Source organism: Hippoglossus stenolepis, chromosome 3 (genome assembly GCF_022539355.2).
Source record: "Hippoglossus stenolepis isolate QCI-W04-F060 chromosome 3, HSTE1.2, whole genome shotgun sequence".
Lineage (NCBI taxonomy): Eukaryota > Metazoa > Chordata > Actinopteri > Pleuronectiformes > Pleuronectidae > Hippoglossus > Hippoglossus stenolepis.
Genome location: NC_061485.1, coordinates 19060799 through 19079224, shown reverse-complemented (window position 1 = coordinate 19079224; position 18426 = coordinate 19060799). Strand labels below are relative to the sequence as shown.

Below are 18426 nucleotides of genomic sequence, written 5' to 3'. Positions count from 1 at the left end.
GAGCTGCTCGCACTCTTCACACAGGATGTAGCGGCTGCACGGTCACACCAGAGGAAGAAGAGAAGAAGAGAAGAAGAAGAAGAAGAGGGTTTGAAACACTGCGAGGTAGCAGACAGCGGGGAGACAGAGATGAGCGCTGCAGCAGAGGAGGAGAAGAAGAAGACGACAGCAGGAGTCCGGATGAGGCAGCTCATCGCCGGCAGGTCCTGACGGCTGCTCCCGCTGACCTGAGACATCCAGCACACACGCACACACGCGCACTCTCACACGCACACGGAAAACCCAGACCAGCCGAAACATCCCCAACCTCCGAGAGCGACAATGGCAGGCATGGGCGACTGCTCTGTGAAGGTGGCCCTGAGGTAAGTCTCCCTCCAGACCCGAGCAGAGCACATTGTCTCCGAGCCTCCTGGCGAGCAATGAAACGCATCCCTCACACCTACAAAGTGCCACAGAGCAGACACCCCCCCACCCAACCCACCCCCCCATGTCCCTGCACAGGAGAGGATCCCACCTTGTTCTGTAAGACATGGGCGGTGTGTTGATGGGGCAGAGCATGCGTCCCTGCCACGCTTTCTCCACATGACTGCTCCCCGTGTTGGAGGGGCACAAGTTCTGCACAGATGCATGGTGTGGTCTGCATGTGAAGCAGTCAGGGTGTGTGTGTGGAGGGGGGGGTTAGTGACAAGGACAGCTGCAGCCAGGTGCAAGGTGGGGGAATGGGCGTTTTTCTCCAAACCCACAAATTTGATCTGTTATTGTTGTTCTCACAGGCCTCCACCTGCATGAGTCTCTTCTAGAATCTGTTGTTTTATTTTTTTTAATCCTGCCTCTGCATAGGAATCGTGCACAAAGAGATGATGTCCTCCACGGCTCTGTCCTCCTCTGCCTTTGTTGGAAATGCACCCCTAAAGCTCTGGCAGCTCAGCGGCAGCTTTATTTAGTATTTTTGGATTCGTGTGAGGGGATGTGAGTGGTCTGCATCGATTGTGCGAGCCAAGTCTAAATGCTGATTTAAAGGGAGCGTGCAAATGGGAGTGCATGTGCTGGCACTTGCTGGGTGGCAGCCTATGAAATTGGAGGGCATGGCTCAGAGTGTGACCGGGGCTGCGTCTGTAATCATGCTCATTTTACAGGCTTGTAATAAAGCTGAGGCGGTGGTCTCGCAGACCCCACCGTTGTTTTAACGCACGCACCTCCCAGACTCTGCCCCATCAGCTAATGAATCCCTATTGGCCACACTGTGTCCTTAATGACATTACAACTCCTCTCTTATTGTGCTAGATGTAAAGCAGCTGCAACAAAGTGAAATTCTTCATCCCCCCCCGATGCCTTCCAGGTCCTCCAGACTCCTCTTTGGGATCCATTCATCTGGGAGGGGATGGGGGGTTTGAGAGTGGGGGTCGGCCCTACCTTGCAACACGATGACCCCAGGGGAGGTTTGAGAGGGACTTGTCACTCAGACGCTGAGAGGATCCCTTTTGTGCCGGTTCACAGCGGCAACTGTAACAGGAAGTGGGGCAGGAGGTGTTGCCAGAAAAAGCAAAAAGAGATAGAGAGAGAGACAGCTGGTGGCTGCTGCTCAACTGAAGTTATTGATTCAAGTCTGGAGAATAAGTGGTCGACAGATATCCGTGCACACAACCCATGTATCTCTGTGTTTTCACCTTCTGAACTCACATTTAAAGACCAGTTTTATTAGCATGAACTTCACAGTGTTTGAGTTTGTCTAATTACACACTGTCTCATCATGCGTGCGTATTTACATGCCCTGTGAGTGCCACCAAATGTGTCCGTGTGTTTGACAGGAAGTGGGAAGAACGCAAATAAACACACGGAGAAGGATAACTTCCTGCTGCGCACCGACAGTTTTCCCCATGACCACTTTTTTTTTCCCCAGAGAAAGTCAGACGCTGATAAGAGAGGGTGGTGTTTAATTGCCCTCATGTTGTGTTGCCCCCAGGCAGCTGCATATAGTGCACGTCTAGGAGTAGATTGTTTGCATGTGGGAACATGCATTTAGAGGTTGTCATGAGGGTCAACCAACACACACACACACACACACACACACACACACACACACACACACACACACACACACACACACACAGTCGCCAGCATCCATTTCCTGAATGTCTGCATTGCTTTCCCCCAACAATGACCATATAACCAGTGACATGACCTACAATCCTGTATCCAGGCCTGACTGCCTGAGGAAAGGATTGGACACACACACACACACACACACACACACACACACACACACACACACACACACACACACACACACACTCAATAGTTCTGCATTGCAGTCAAGTCAAACCAGACGTATGTAATGTGTGTCCCTGCGAAGCGGTCGTATATAAATATCTTCCGGCTTGGCAGTTGTGTCTCTATACAGCCACATTTATTGATCAGATTAGCAAACAGGCTACAAGGATTAGTAGACCCCTGCATTTCACCCTTTAGAACCCGACACACACACACAATTACGCTCTCAAGCCTCTTTTCCACTGGTCAAAAAGCACTCATTTCTTCTTCTTCCCTTTTACCTAACTTGCCTCTGTTTTGGCTGTCTGGACGCTGACACTGCACTTTTTCTGTGCAACATTTTGACACGCATTGAACTTGCTGGTGTTTGCCAGGAAATAGCTGAATGTTTGTGTACTTATTGTCTTTTTATAACTTAATAACAACAAGCAACAGCGTGTTCTTTTCTTCCCATCGTGCAAAATGCAACACTGGCAAGACAGCGAGGTGAGAGAGCTTCTCAGTTTCCTCTGCGTTCTTGAAAAAACAGAAAGGCAAACCCCAGTTTAGCGGGTTTAACCACGTTGAAAAACCTGTGTGTATCCACCTCTTTTGGTGTAAAAGACGTGTCAGTCAGAGATGTAGTTTCACCCCGACGGTGCCTCCTCCTCCTCTTCCTCTCGCTGATCTATTGTTGAGTGCTGCATCTGCCAGAGATTGATTGCTTTACGTTAGGCCTGGCTCTGTGATACGATAAATGTCAATAATTCACCTTTTGTGTGGATGCTGGTACTTTGGGTACAACTCGACATGAGAGTTATGAGCATTTTGTATTTTCCATTTGCATATTGATCTCTGTCCCCCTGCTCTCCAAAGCTCTGCCACGTACTCATTTCAGCCCATATGCAGCGAATGACTTGTCATGCACCAAAGTGCTAAGTCAGCCGCCAGTGCTGTGTATAAATAGAAACAAAGACAAATCTGTTTAGTGCCGATGTGCACTTTGACCTTGTGATCACAGGGGCTCCCCATCGCTGTCTAATTTGAGTTGTGTTGCCAGAACAATGACCTGAGGAATCACCAGTGAGGCCATTATATATATATTTTCCAGTCCTGGCATGTATCATGGATTTGTGGTTCCAGATAATGAGGTTGAATGGGGGGGAAAAAGCTCTACAGACAGAGCACAAAATATTCAGTGTTCCTTCAGAACCGCAGGTGGATGACCGGAGCCTTTTTCTGACGGTTATGACGCAGGGCGTTTTGGGCTTTAAGAGTCAGCTGAGAGAGAAAAAAGAAGAGCTTTTATCTTTTCTGTCCTGTGCTGATGACCTGATCAAACAATCTAAATCAGGGTTTTGCAGTAACACAGACGTTTCTAAGAAATGTGCTGTAAACTCCAAAACACTGGCTTCAAAACCACACGGGAGGGGAAGGGGCCTCTCACAGCTGATACACAAAGGCTGTAAATGGGAGTTTTAAAAAAAAAAGGTGGTGTTTTGTTGTTGGACGTATGTCCTGTGTAGGCTACCAGTCTCGCCTGTTTCCTGTGTGTGTTAATAGTTTGCCACGCAGGCTCTGTCTGGGTTACACACCTCCCCAGGGGGTTGCCTTTTAAAATGGCAGGACTTTGGGAGGAAACTGTGTGTGTCTGTTTTTAATGTGCGTGACTTTAGCCTACAGTGTGTACAGTCCTATGTACACACTGTAGCCTACAGTGTGTACAGTCCTATGTACTGGTCACAGGGCCGTGCTGGATTGTAATCTCCTCATGAGACCTTACACTTAGTCTCCACATTCAGCTGCTCTTTGCTCTTGCTTGTTGAAGGGTTTACTGTCACCACTCTGTCAAAGCGAAAGCAGTTGTCAACAGAAGGAAGACGAACAGGAAACGTGACAATCCACACGCCCAAGTTGGCCATGCAGAGCTGTGCATCACTTCCTCCTCACACTGGCTCGTTGGTTATATGCTTTGTTTTGTTTTGTTATTGTTTTGGTTGCCCTTTGAACCTATTAGACTGCCTGTCTAGCATTGCTCAGCACTCTCTGTATGTGCCCCTGCTGCCCCTGCTGCTGCTGCTGCTGCTGCTGCGGAGGCCGCGGACAGGTGACATGAAAGTTAATGGTAACAACATGGAGGAATATTGATATAAAAAAAAAAAAAGCATGAATCAGAACATTTCAACACAGCAACAGGAGCATTAAGTGCTTTGTTCCTGGCTTGTTCTCTGTTGCATAATCAAACTCTGTCGGCTCATGAGCTTCCCCAGCAGATTGTAGCGTCCCGAGGAGGAAATAAAGGTCGTGTTAGGTTGCCAAGATGCACTTCTTAATCCTGGTTTCCAAACGATGATGATGACTCTTCTGAGTGACTCATCATCAGACAGGTAAACAATAAAGCATTTTGATAGTTTCTAAGATGGTTGAGGTTTTATTTATTTATTGTCATTTTCTGCATTTTAATTAATAGATCATAAATATTCAGAACATGGTATGCAGACATTTTAAACTGCATTGTGCAGCCAGTCTGTTGAGGAACTTTTCCCTCTGAAGGGCATCAGCACTCCTGAATGGTGTGCTGCCGTTGCAGAATAATTTCCTGTCAAGTTGCCGCAAGACTATCCACATTTCCTGTTCACTTCCTTTTTAGTCATCTGCCGATGAGCCCGTTGACACGACTCAGTTCAAACTGAACGCTCTGCAAAAGTGGGAAACTGAAACTGGGGCTTTATTAACCCGCCACCAAGGAGACTGTTTACTAAGCTACAGATCGAGTAATAAAAACAACAGCACAACTACTCATTGATCCAGAGTGTGCTATCTGTATTCTGAGATCATGAGACATCATCTCCAACGTTTGCTGCCTCTTTTCATTTTCTTTTCTTTTGCTCAAGCTCATCTGCATTGAGCAAAATAAAGCGTAAAACTGTGACCAAGATGCTGGAATGTCACCAGCTCCCCCTCCACCCCCTGTTCGCCCCAGTCTTGTATGTGTGCAAGTGCATACACACACACACACACACACACACACACACACACACACACACACACACACACTGATCTGTATTTATTTTAATACATCCATGTGAATTCAGTAAGGAATGAAAGGCGCCTCAGTCTGAACATTTCCATATTTCTGTTATCAGACTCTATCATATATCAGCTGCAGTTGCCTTCTAAACAGTCCCAACTATTATCATTTCTGCAGCACAGACAAGACAACCCTCACTACATTTAAATAAAGTCATTTATGTCCACATTGAATTACAGTTGGATATATTTATGTTCTATCACTTTGTGGTCTACCTGTTTTCCTAAACGCTATAACAAATTGTGTGTGTCGACTCTGTTGTGGTCACATAGAAATCACAAGGGATATATGTGTGTGTGTGTGTGTGTGTGTGTGTGTGTGGGGGGAGGGTTGGTAATCAGAGGCCCTTTAAACAGTGCACCTCTTGGGTGAGTGTAGACAGAGGACACAGTGTGAATGAATCTGGTGTCACTACAAGTCTTTGTGCTCTGTGCTGAGCTTGCAAACACACACACACAGATAAAGACACACTGAGCAAAGGGACTGCAAAGCTAAATGGGATGAAGTTCAGAAGATATTTTCTGTAGAGTACAGTTGAGAGGAAGGGGCAAAAGAAAGAGAGGGGGGTTGTGGAGTGGTGTGCTGGCGTCTTCTTGGTTTAATAAACTGCTCTGACTCGATTGAACAGACTGATGCTTCCTGTGATTCAACATAACAAATACAAAGTAAAATCAGAGAGGAAAAGAGACAGAGGAGGTGGTGGGTCGAGGACGGGCAGCAAGTGTCTCGTCTGTTGTCAAAGGGGCTACTGTAGCGTGCAAATATGAGCTCTTAGCCAAACACGCAGTCAGTGCGTGCACATGGAGGCATCCATGCGCACGCACATGCGCAAGTGTGTGTGTGTGTATGTCTGAGCGTTGTTTGAATGAATAATTTGGGCACAGCTGCACGTGCTTGCCATATTCCCGGCAAGGGAAGAAGAGGCAAAAAGTTAGAGTTGTTTAGTAAGTTGTTCTCAAGGTTGTGTCGACTGTAAAGAGTTTATTTACTTCTCATAATTTCTGTTCTGAAATTAAATTATCTTCTGCTTTTTGAATCACTAAACTAGAAATATAACCTGACCTGCCTGTTTCAGGAAGAGCAGCGTGAAGTTCAAGTACTGAGCTTCCTCCTGCTCTTTTTAATTACCCTGTGTGCGTGCGTGTGTGTGTGTAAAGCCAGCTGGCCAATAATCACCTTCAGTTTTAAGTAGCTTAGTTACTGCTGGATTGTGTCTGAGTTTGTTTTGTGTTGTTGTGTCTGAAAGAATAGAGTCGACAGCAGACGAGGCTTTAAAACTGCTGAAGTCGGCACCAAATAAAACTGATTTTAATTCATCTACTCCACAATTTACTGTACAATTTCAGTTGCTAATACTTTAATACCAAACACATGCAAAACTAATGACATCCTCATCAGTATTGTAAATTGATATATTGTGCTTTTAATTGTACTTTTAATTGTACTTTTTTCTTTTCATTATTTTACAATACGTCTGAGAAAAAGGTTTATATCACCAATGACGTTGTCTTTGTCCTCTGTCATCATGCCTTGGAATTTCCTGTGTTATTATTCCCAACTTGTCAAATTGTCAGCCTTTGTGGCTTCTAGAGGAACAGAAATGTTAATATATATGAGCGTCCATGTTGCTGTTGCAACAGGGGCGTTCTCACAACGTAACCACCTGAATACAGCGTATGTCGTGCACACGACTACACACATTGTGACCACGAGTTCCATTTAAGGTAGGGTTAGTGTTAACTCATATCAACCATGCATTTGCAGGTTTTTTATCAGCACTACTTAAGAACTAGCCCCTGGAAATACTAGTGAGTGAAACCAAGGCTACAATGCTACAACTTTAAAATTTGAATCTTGAGAAAAGTTTCCAAGTGTTACTACCTAAAACACCACTGTTGGAAACAATCACTAAACACATTTTGCTATCATTAATTATCTTGTGTCGACCACCATTGTCTTCATTATGCTAATAATCTTCCATCCAAGGTTACAACCGATTTCTGATACATCACCTAACATCACACACCTGTGTATTGACATATAAGGAGAAAACACACGTGTGCATGTACCTGACATCCCCTGGCTGAGTTCACACACTTACAGATAGGCAGACATGATGGCTGGCTACATTAGCACTCATGCTAAATGCTGTCTGACAGAGTGGGAGGCTGGGTTGGTGGTAGTGCTCGCCAGCCCTCCAGGGAGGCAGACAGACGAGCACAGTAATGACAGCAGTCTACAGCTCAGCAGTGTATATTGTACACTGTGCGGGAGAGGAAGAGGTGAACACAGCCATTTATTTTAGCCGCTGTGTGTGTGTGTGTTCGATTAGTGGCTTTTATATTTCCGAAAAATAAAACCTTCTGAGCAGAGCATGATTCCCAGTACTCTTTTTATGGTTATGTGAGGCTGTCGTTGGTTCCCTTTTAAGTTTTCTTAATCTTGTTATGAACCATCACTGGCAAGAAAGTCCGCAACTTTAAAAAAAGAACACATGTGGTCTATCACATGCCAACCAGCCTAATATTGTCATGTCACAGGCACACAGGTCATATATCACGTGTGCTTTTCTTGTTAGGGTGCTAAACTCTGGGTAGTTCAAAGCAAAACATGAACACAACCACATGCTTGGGCTCTTTGTAGAGGACGAGCTGATTGTTTGACCTTGCTCCTTTTAATGAACTCCACTCTGAGTCTCCCCGAGATGCCGCCGTGACTTAGCGACACCAAATCAATTTGTGACATTGTGGGCAGCCATTCAAATGTGTCCCGAACACTATCCAGATGATAGGTATTCACACGGCAGCCTGTTCTAAAAGAAGTACTTTGGCTAAAAGCATCGAGTGTCCATCAAAACAACAAGTAATATGTAAATGCTGAGTGCTTGTTCTCGTGGACTGTTGAAATAAATTGGAATCTCGCAGAAATTGGCCGACACCTCTTTGACCTTGACCAGGCGGTGTGTCCTGAAAATGTAGGAAAGGAAGCTAATTTGATTCTTTTATGTGCATCCACCTCCCCCCACGGAGCAGCAGACAGAGCAGACGTGGGGCAGTGGGGGAGACGGGGGAAATGAGATGAGGAGGGGGTGGATGATGAGGAAGTGGGGTGGGGATTGACCCAGAATCGGCTCCAATGATGCGGACTGATGTGCAACAATGAGAGATGCTCACGTTAGAATGAGTGATGGTTAGTTGTCTTTGACAGTGGTGAGAAGTTAAACTGTCTTACTGAGTGACACAGTTTACTGATCAATACTTAAGTGTGTAGTTCCTCTTTTGGTATTATTTACAATATTAATAGCATCACATCCGTAATGACTGACCTTGTATATCAAAGACCTTTGAGCATGAGGAGTGTTTTGTCTGTGGTACAGGCCTGACGGCAGGGCAAAGAAATGCAGTCTATGATGGCGTCTTTAACAACTCATTTTTCATGTGGAGCCTCCTCGGCTTTCAACGCTGCTCTGTCCCATTTTAACTCATCGAATCAGCATAAAATTAGACATTTGAGACATTAAAGTCTCCCAAAGGTTTCACCTGGCGTTTTGTCTCTGATGCACTGGTTTGTTGTCACGGGACACTGGTATCTATTAACTACCAGGACAATAGACAAAGCAATGAGGACACAGTATTTAGACAGGCCTCAAACTCAGGATGTAAGTCGTCTCTGTTTGAAAATAAGTTCCTGATGGACAAGGTGAGAGATTACAGCCCAGTGAGTTCATCTCTTCTACAGACGACCTAGCTCTCTCCAGACAAGTAGGGCGACTTCTGCCCTTGAAGTCCGACTCGGTTAAGAAAACGCTCGTGTTAACATCGATGAACCAGTTCGCTCATTCGTGCCCCAGCGTGCAACACTGCATCTCAGCGCAAACCAGTCAAACCAATGAGCACAGAGTGTGTGAGCCCTGCTCTTCCTTGCAGTTACCGATCAGCAGCAGCGCCCCAGGCTGCAGGGTCGCCACACTGTGAGGTTAATTTGATGGGTAGGGTTAATATGAAGGCTACGAACGGTGGCTTGTTTGAATTGTATATGTGGGTGTGGTGCCAGTTAAACAATAGAAAATGGCATAAAAAAATGCTTGCCAACAGAAATCGGAGAGTATGATCTGTAAAAAAATGTTTTGTAGGCTACGAGGTTCAATCAAAAATTTCAGAGACTGCCTTTACTAGAAAAAACGTGCCATTCCCTTAGAAGCACTCAATTGGTGCAGCAAACCACCTCTCCCATCTCCTGCCAGGGTGACATGCTCCCTGTAAGACCTGGTTTCTGGTTTCTGGTTCCAGCCGTAGACCCAACTCACATCATCAGTGATGATCCTCAACATCAGTTTGATGCAGAGTTTGATGTTTGCTTTCTGCTCAAGTTTGAGTGCCTAGTGCAAAGGCACTCCACAAAAAAGTCTACGGGTTTGGGTAGTTGTTGAAAACCTACTGCTTTCATCACTTTTATGACTGTAGGTTAAACAATAGAAGAGTTGCAACTGACATTTACTGTCATTATAGATGAATTCCTTAATTTATTTATTATTATATTCAATAATATACAGTATCACAAAGTACTTAAAATATCATCTTATCAGTGTCCAATGTCACAGATTCAAATTCCTACTATTTCCCTTATAATAGTAGTAATGAATTCTCACATTTGAAACCACAGAATCTACAAATATTGTAGGTTGGCAGTTTTATGTGATGAATAAGAATAATGAATTCATACTTGAAATCATAATTTAGTTTACTTTAAACTGACTGGCATTACAATTTTTTTTCCAGCCAACACTTTCAACTAATGGAAAAATCTGTTAACATCAATGTTGAATTGTATTGTATTAAATCGTCTGCAATACCATCTCCTGATGAGGAGATGTGATATGATCAAACGCTCCAGAATGGCTGCTAAATGGATGTGAAATTATCAACTATATTCAGTTTATCAATGAAAAACCGTGACTCCTCACACAGTAGCAGGATGATCTTCTGATCAAAGCGGTTTGCGATTATTTTGACTTTGATAAAACAATTGATTCATCCACTAATTGTTTGAGCTTTAGCATACAAATGCAAATGAGGCTGATCCGCTCATTGCACTCTGGGAGAACCAGCATGTGTCTATCAGTGTGACAGAGCAGACGTCCAATAGGAGTGGCAGAAGGCCTCTGCTCCGAGTCTGACTGCCACCACCTGGGCAAGCCAGCTGTCCACGCACCGGCCCCTTCTAGCCACTGCCCCAATTCCTCACACATGCTAATGAATGTTTGCTTAAAATGCTTCCTCCTCACTTCTTATCTACTTATTCCACACTAAGTCGTTTCTTCTCGACTTTTACTTTGTGCTTCACTGCTCCAGTTTCTCCAATTGGACCATATAAGAGTGCAGAGTCCAGTGCTCCAACCTGAGCCGCTCATCTTCATCGGCCTGCTGCTTTAGTTTAATCTAGTGTTTTATTCTGTTGCCTTAAGTCAGCGGCCAAGGTTAAAGCAGCTTTATGTGATGTCTTACCCCTCATTCACTTTTATTTGATGCCAAATTATTTTAATTAATAGATAACATGAAGCAGGAACTAGGTACAGTCGGGTGCCCATTGCCAATCCCTGCCATCCCTTTGGAGAGCTTTGACCAGTATATGACCTTCTGAATCTTTGAGTGCTGTGACGTGGATCCCAATGCGAAGGAGTGGAGAGCGACGTGACAGACAGCTTTTGTGGAGACCGCCCTGTGTCTGTTGTTACAATCTGTCATGCACAGATAATTAACTGATTACTGTAAGAGCATATACATGATGGGGAAGGTGTCTTAGGTTGGATTGTGATGGATGGAGCAGGTGACGGATGGAGAGACAGAGAGATGAGAAGATCAATCAGAGGGAGAGCGAGACAGTTGGCGGTTTTATGTGTGGAATCGCTCCAGACAGCTATCCAGGAAATCAATGGGAGCACTGATTAAATGGGCAGCAGGACAGAAAAGACTACTGTACTGCTCAATAATCAAAAATGGTGGCTTTCAGTTGCACTGTGCTTGTGTGCTATGGAGGAGGTTGGGATTACAGTAACCTTTTGATGGACATGTTTTAAAGCTTTAAGATAACTTCTCTGTTATCATATAACTACTGTACACTGACTGATCCAGATATTTCAAATTTTTGGAAATATATACTACATAAATTGAAGTGGGCTTGTCAGTTCTTGTAGTGGTCCACCAGTTTGGTCTAAACTCAAATATCCATCCATCCTTGAGCCAATCCCAGTTGACATTGTGCAAGACATGGGATTCATCCTTGTCATGAGAATTGCAATATCTCAACTGCTATTGGACATAGTCTGATTAAGCTCTGCATCAAAATTCTTGGATCCAAGGGGATGAAGTCCTACTTGTTTAGCATGTCTGGGTTTAAGTGAAATGTTTGTAGAACTGTTCAATGGATTGCCATGAATTGAATTTGGTTCCCCAGCTCATTATTGTGTTTTATTATTATCCCTTAATAGGTGAAAAATCCGCTAAGGGTGAATATCAGCCTTTCGTGAGTGTTGCTGGTCGAACAGTCTTTCAGCCCACCTCCTGATACTCTTTTTATTAAATAGCGTTTCTTCCAGTTATGACCTTAGCAGTCAGCGCTCCGTCACCCCTCCATCCTCTCTGCTGTACCTCGGGGCCTCTTTCATTTCATCCCAGAGTAACTGATACGCCCAGAAGTCCTTCCCCAAAATAGGCCTGAGTTCCATTCAGTTCAATTTCCTGAGTTCTCAGGGCTTTTTGTGTCAAACATGCGACAATCTACGTAACTGCCGTATTATCTCCCCTCTCTTGTTCTTCTTTTCTTTTTCCTTTTTTCCCCTGCTCCCTCTGCCTTTCTGTTTGCTTGACTCTTGAACAAGCAAATAACTGGTTCAAAGAGCAACAATCAGCTCCATCTCAGCAGCTATTCAGAAGTTTTGTATCAGTGTGACAAAGGCTGCTATCACATGTTTTCCCAATGGTATATCGCATTTTAAAACAAATGAACCATAACTGTTGATGCTGAACTGACTGAACTACATGGAGACCTTTAAAGTGTAAATTTACCTTTTAAGTGTTTTTTTAAAAAGCCTTTCAGAATGCAGTACTGGGAGGCGGGGCTAAAACATGTGTACCAACCTGTGCTAGGAGTTCAAATGCTGTGTGTGTGTGAGACAGCCGGGGATGGGGGGGGCGTCTCTGAATGGTAGACGATGTGCTGGTTTAGGAGTTTAGTTTCAGCACAGATTTGTGGTGTTATGAGCCATCTTCAACCTATAAATGTAGATTTAAAAAACAATGTATTAATAAATGTGATATTACTGAAGATTTCTTATGAGACAAGACGCAGGAAAATGGCTTTTATGTCTTTATTTTAAAGATAGTATTTTCCTCAAAGTTGTAAAGTCATTTGAGTATATGCATATAATTATCTTGTCCTTGTTGCCATGGGAACATGACCTGGACATGCTTGCCGTGACAGTGATAAGAGTCCTGCTGGGTTTGTCACGCAGACAAACACACACACACACACACACACACACACACACACACACACACACACACACACACACACACACACACACACACACACACACACACACACACACACACACACACACACACACGTTTGGTTCAGTTGGACTTTTTTGTCAATGTGTGCCCAAAATAATTTCAAGGACACAATCCAGTCATCATACTGTTGTCTCTGAATGTCTCCCTATCCATGAGGACAAAGTGAGGACAAACACATATTCTAATACCTGGAACTGCTGGATATAACAGTGAGTTGTGAGTCACACACACAGCACATAGCTGTGTCAGTTGGGTTAATCCTAATCTTTACTCCGGCAATGACGAAGCACTAATCAGAGGTATGGTACAAGCAAAGGGAACAGAACCAGATGGAGACACTGTGCTCCTGTTTATGTAATCTCTGTCGGGCTGACAGCACTAAATTAATCTCTGTCTGAAAGGGAAAGGCAGCAGCTCTGCTCAGTGAATAACGCTACACGACTGGGATTGAATTAAGTGACTCTCAGGTGTGGCTTGTGTTCGGTATTTATCTGGTTGTAAACATGCTACTCATCACACTCAGTTTGTATTTATTTGTATTATTAATTTCATTTATCATAAAAATGATGATAATCGTGGACCTGCTGTGATTTAGTCACTCCACTGTTGTGTCATGGTCTGTCGTCTGTCTGTGCCAGAGAACAAGGGTTGATGATCCAAGAAAGATAAAAATGCTGTAAATGTTTGAGCATAATGTTATGGAAAAGGGCTGTTGGGGTTTACGAGAAGTCGAACCTGTGGTGTGTGTTTGTGGAGACAACACCCTGGTAGTCGATCGCGTGGATGCATCCCGGAGCAGTTTGGAGAAGCAGTTGGATAACACGGACATGCACTGACAGGCTTGGAATTACAGGGCAACACCTATTAGCTCGGTTAATGTTCTTTAGAAAACTCATTGAAAATGACTTTAATACCTTTTTAATGGGGGAACAGCACATTTTCTTCAGCTTCTTTTGTGGAAATATGAAGTCGCTATTTCTTGTGGCGATCATTGTTCTCAATCAACAGGACTTTATTACAGTAGTAATGGCTGCGGCTGCATGGGTCTCTGTCCTCCTCATGGCATTCAAGGTCGGCATCGTCGTCCGATTCATGTTCTTTTAGCATTCCGACTTTTGAAAAAAGTTTTTTTCAAAGACCAACATCTCTGCTCTCAGTTTCTCTTTTAGACTTTAGTTTTGTCTTTGTGGAGGTAGATCTGGCTCTTGGTCTTGCTCTTCCTCAGTTCTTCCTCCTTTGTCATCCATCTCTCTGTTTGCACCTGGCTCTCTCTCTCTCTCTACAGCAGCTGCAGGTTTGCACAGTCTTGGCCAGCTCCTGGTGCTTCTGGTCTTTTAGTGTGAGGAGAGCCAGCTTCTCAATGTGTGCCCCAGTGTGAGCACGCCTTTCCTTGGTTGCTCCTCCTTTTGTTTGAGCTCCTCTCTGAGCTGAACATTGTCATGTGGTGTCTTGTGTAGGAGTCTGCTCCTGCTGCATGCCGCTCCTACAGGGCTTCATACCTGGCCCTCCACTTTTCCTCTCTGCTATCTTTTAGCGAGAGCAGAGCCAGTCAGTCAACATGCACATTGGTATGAGCGCGGCTTTTCTTCTATATTTTGCTGAGGAGCTCGTCTTTGTTTTTTATCTCCTCCTTCAACTGGCTCTGTCCATCTTCTAGGAGGTGGACTTGCTCCTTGAGAACCCATTCTGCTGATTCAGAGACTTAATCTCACTGATTGAACAGGGCTTCTCTTAGGCCCTTCACTGTCTCCTGAAGTTGGGTGGTCAGACCATATGAGCCGCACTGAGAAGTGCCAAACAGCTTTTGTTTGTACATTTCAGCAGAGGAAGTTGGCAACAGACAGAGAAGTCGGATTTCTTGGCAAAAAAAGAGAGAAAAGTCATTCTTGAAAGAACAGTCATTCTTCCTGACGCAGTTTGTCGATGCAGAGATGGTTGTTTTCAATTCGCAAATGAGGGTTGATTTACTCAGAAAATGCTTCCAATCCATTCAGCGACCAGGATGCAAATTGACTTAGATATTTTGCTGCAGGTAGATCAAAAGTAGTTCAGGTTCTAGAACTGACTGTCGTAAAAGGATAGTCAAATGATTTTTTTTATTATGTGTTCAAATTCCCACATTAGCAGTCAGTCTTAAAAAATACAGCTGGGTGTACATCATGGAGGGCCTTTTTCTTCAGAACTACAATATCTATGTGTATGTAGCCTGATAAGCATTTCACATAAAATTATTCTCCATCTTCCCTGAAGTATAACATATTAATCCAATAAGTAAAACGGCAGTATTTATTTAACATAGAAAATGAAATGATAAGAAACCTACATGAAAAAGATCCAAATGCAAATCCTCTTTTGGAGGAGTAGCCGGACACACAAACCGCTCTCCAATAATAGAAGTAGGATAAAAGCATTTGGCTGACAGCCATTCATCCATTAATGATGAATGTAAAGCACATGGTTTTTTCTTGCCTTCCATCCTTCCTGTCTCATTTGTTTTGCACTAATGATGAGTTGTTGATGGACGCTGCAGGTTCAGTGATGAGGAGACTGGCCACTGAACGAGCCCCTCAACTAAACCAACACTCACAACAAAGGAAATGAGGTGTGTGAGAGAGGCAGCAGGAAAGAGGAAAGAGGAAAGAGGATGTGATCACAGGTTTTACATTCATGTTTCTGCTGAGTGGTTACTGATGAGTGGGATGATATTTTTGCAACACGCTTAAACAGTGCCAATGAATGCCAAGCATAGACTGTATATAGAGATATCAATTTCTCCCCGTTGTAGAAAAATGAAGCCAAAATAACCAAGATGATTTGGCTTCACTGTCACGTCGTCCATCTTTATCTACAGTCTACACATGAAGATCAGTATAATCATTGAGCTAAAAGACGTTAAAACACTTAATGGATCTTGAGGAAACCTTCAGACATGGCTGATGTTTATCTGTGAACTTGTGGCTCTTAGTGACTGTTTTCACATTTAAAGTTTCCCCTTTTCATCAATTGTTAATGTAAAAAACTAAAAGTGCAGCTTTAACTGAAAAACCATGTTGATGCTGCCATCTTCGCTGCATTTGATTGGGGTCTTTTATATGCAGCCACACTTGATGGTATTCATCTGCTTCACACATACATATGTATGTGACCTTCAGGACAATGCACGTACGTCAGTGTCTGTCAGTCTGACGAGATGTTTTCCAGACATCAAATTCAATTTAAAACAATTCAAAATAGGGTATTTTAGCCATAATTATAACAAATGATTTCATTTGCTGTTAAAATTGAAATGAAAATATAAGCAATGTCATCAGCTTTAAAATTGTCTTTGTCCCCATGTGACCCTGAAGGTGATTGTGACAGTTTATAGACAGGATCAGTTGCAGTAGCTCAATTGACAGCACCACAGGAAACACTGTGGCATGTGAATAGTAGATTATTTATTTTTTTGCAAATCAATATGCTTTGTATGCTTCAACAACCTCCAGGGATAATTAGTGTCTCTGGCACCTTTATTCTGGGGGTCGGGGGATGGAAACTTTGAGCACCTCTGCTAAAAACACAAAATCAATCCAAATCCTCTGCCTCCCTGTAAATTATTTACTGTGTAAACATGGTTTCCTATTGCATCTTCCATCCTTCAGCACTGATCAGTGTCCTCACTGCTCTGTTAGTCACCTGTAGAGCTTTTATTTTCTATCTGTCAGCGCAACCTTTCCTGGACGGCTGGCTGGCTGTTGACTTGTTATTGGATCTCCTGTGTGATGAGAGGAGGGTTTGACTGTGTGTTTGCATTTAAAAATGTTGTTAATGAACACACACACACACACACACAACAATGTGTTGACATCTTGCACCAAATGATGGATATTGTGTATTTCCATTATGAGGGCAAAATTTGATTGATGGACCCAAAGGGAGACAGCCAGGTGAAGGGGAAGTGTGGCAGCAAGCAAAAGTCCACATTGGCGATTAGGCTCTATAGTGTTATCAGGAGAAAAAGGGAAATGGAACAGGCCCCCTCCGCTGCTTCTGTCACGAGCTTTTGTCCTGATGGTGTGTTTTAACTGGCAGCGAACTGGGGGAGGGCTGCTGCAAACAGGCAGAGGTGTGAGGACGAGGACAGGAGCACAAAAGAGCAGCATGAGGATGTTTTCCTGCACAGTACTGGTGAAGCTAAACAGATGAATAACATGGAAAGTGGGAGATGGTCCTTGTTTGCGATGGGAGTAGATATTGTCGTCTGATAAACGGACAGAGTCAAAGGAAACATGGAGGAGGAGGCCGGCTTACTCCACTGGCCCAGGGCCAGAGGAGACACAACAGAGCTCTGAGACACTCGCAGCTCAGGAGAATACGATTAACTCTGTCTCTTCGTGTGTGTGCGTGTGTGTGTGTGTGAGCTGTGTCTCTACTCAAGTGTTTACATTAAGGAATTGAGCTCTTTGGCTCTCACCAGCCTTGTCTTTGAAGGTTGATTGAGCATGAACACACACACACAAAGACACAGATTCACGCACACACACACACACACACGAAAACACAGATTCATACACACACACACACACACACACACACACACACACACACACACACACACACACACACACACACACACACACACACACACACAGGCAGTGATCACAGTGGCCTGATTTTATTGCTAGTAACAGACTTGGCATTTGGTCCAGGCTATTTCCTGGGCTGTGATTGGATAGCGGGTCAACAGTTTAGTTTCAGGTGAAGATTACTGCATAATGACGGCTGTTAGCATTTGTAATTTGCCATCTGCACACCATGAGAGGGAAACCGTTCTGCTGTTGTAAATACAAACATATGCTGACACACTATGCAGTCACTGAACATTAGGAATCTCTGAGCAGTGTGTGCAGTTCCCAAGGAAACCGGACCCTCCTGAAAGTGTGCCAGCTGAGGGAAAACACTGGAAACTAAGAGTTCTGTGTGTGTGTGTGTGTGTGTGTGTGTGTGTGTGTGTGTGTGTGTGTGTGTGTGTGTGTGTGTGTGTGTGTGTGTGTGTGTGTGTGTGTGTGTGTGTGTGTGTTGGAAAGAGAGAGAAGAACGCAATACAGTTCCTTTACTATACAGTAAAGGAAGAGCTGTTACAGACAAGGACAGCTCTCCCATGACTTGCTTCTTTATTATCAAAATGTCTCAAAACCAGACCTATGTTATATATTTTGATGACTTGTGTACTTGCGTTATCCAAAATGTTTCCACCAATGATCAAACTCAGCAAAATGCCCAATTTTATTCAAGGTAATGATGTTTCATTTTGGTCGCCCTTTTAATCGCATCACGACTTCTTTACACGAGGCTTCGTCTGTCTCTTCTATGACAAACAACGTATGATGAAGGAAAGACACGCTGTCAGCCAGTCAGCTGTTTTTGCCTTCCACTGTTTCTATTGGTCAATCGTAAGGGATCATGAATATTCATTGCTGTTTGCTTTGCAACGTGAATAAAACTTAAATGCACGACCTCATCCCTGAACATGAT

General features: G+C 43.8%; 1 protein-coding gene across 7 annotated transcripts in view; it reads left to right on the top strand.

Moving 5' to 3' along the window:
- Nucleotides 1-240: 240 nt before the first annotated feature.
- Nucleotides 241-18426, top strand: part of kif21b (kinesin family member 21B) — a 64085-nt gene continuing 45899 nt past the window's right edge. For all 7 annotated transcript variants that reach the window (XM_035152486.2, XM_035152479.2, XM_035152483.2 and 4 more), the window contains exon 1: nucleotides 241-362. In XM_035152486.2, the coding sequence (XP_035008377.1) occupies nucleotides 322-362 (41 nt within the window). In that variant the 5' untranslated portion in view covers nucleotides 241-321. The remainder of the gene's footprint in view (nucleotides 363-18426) is intronic.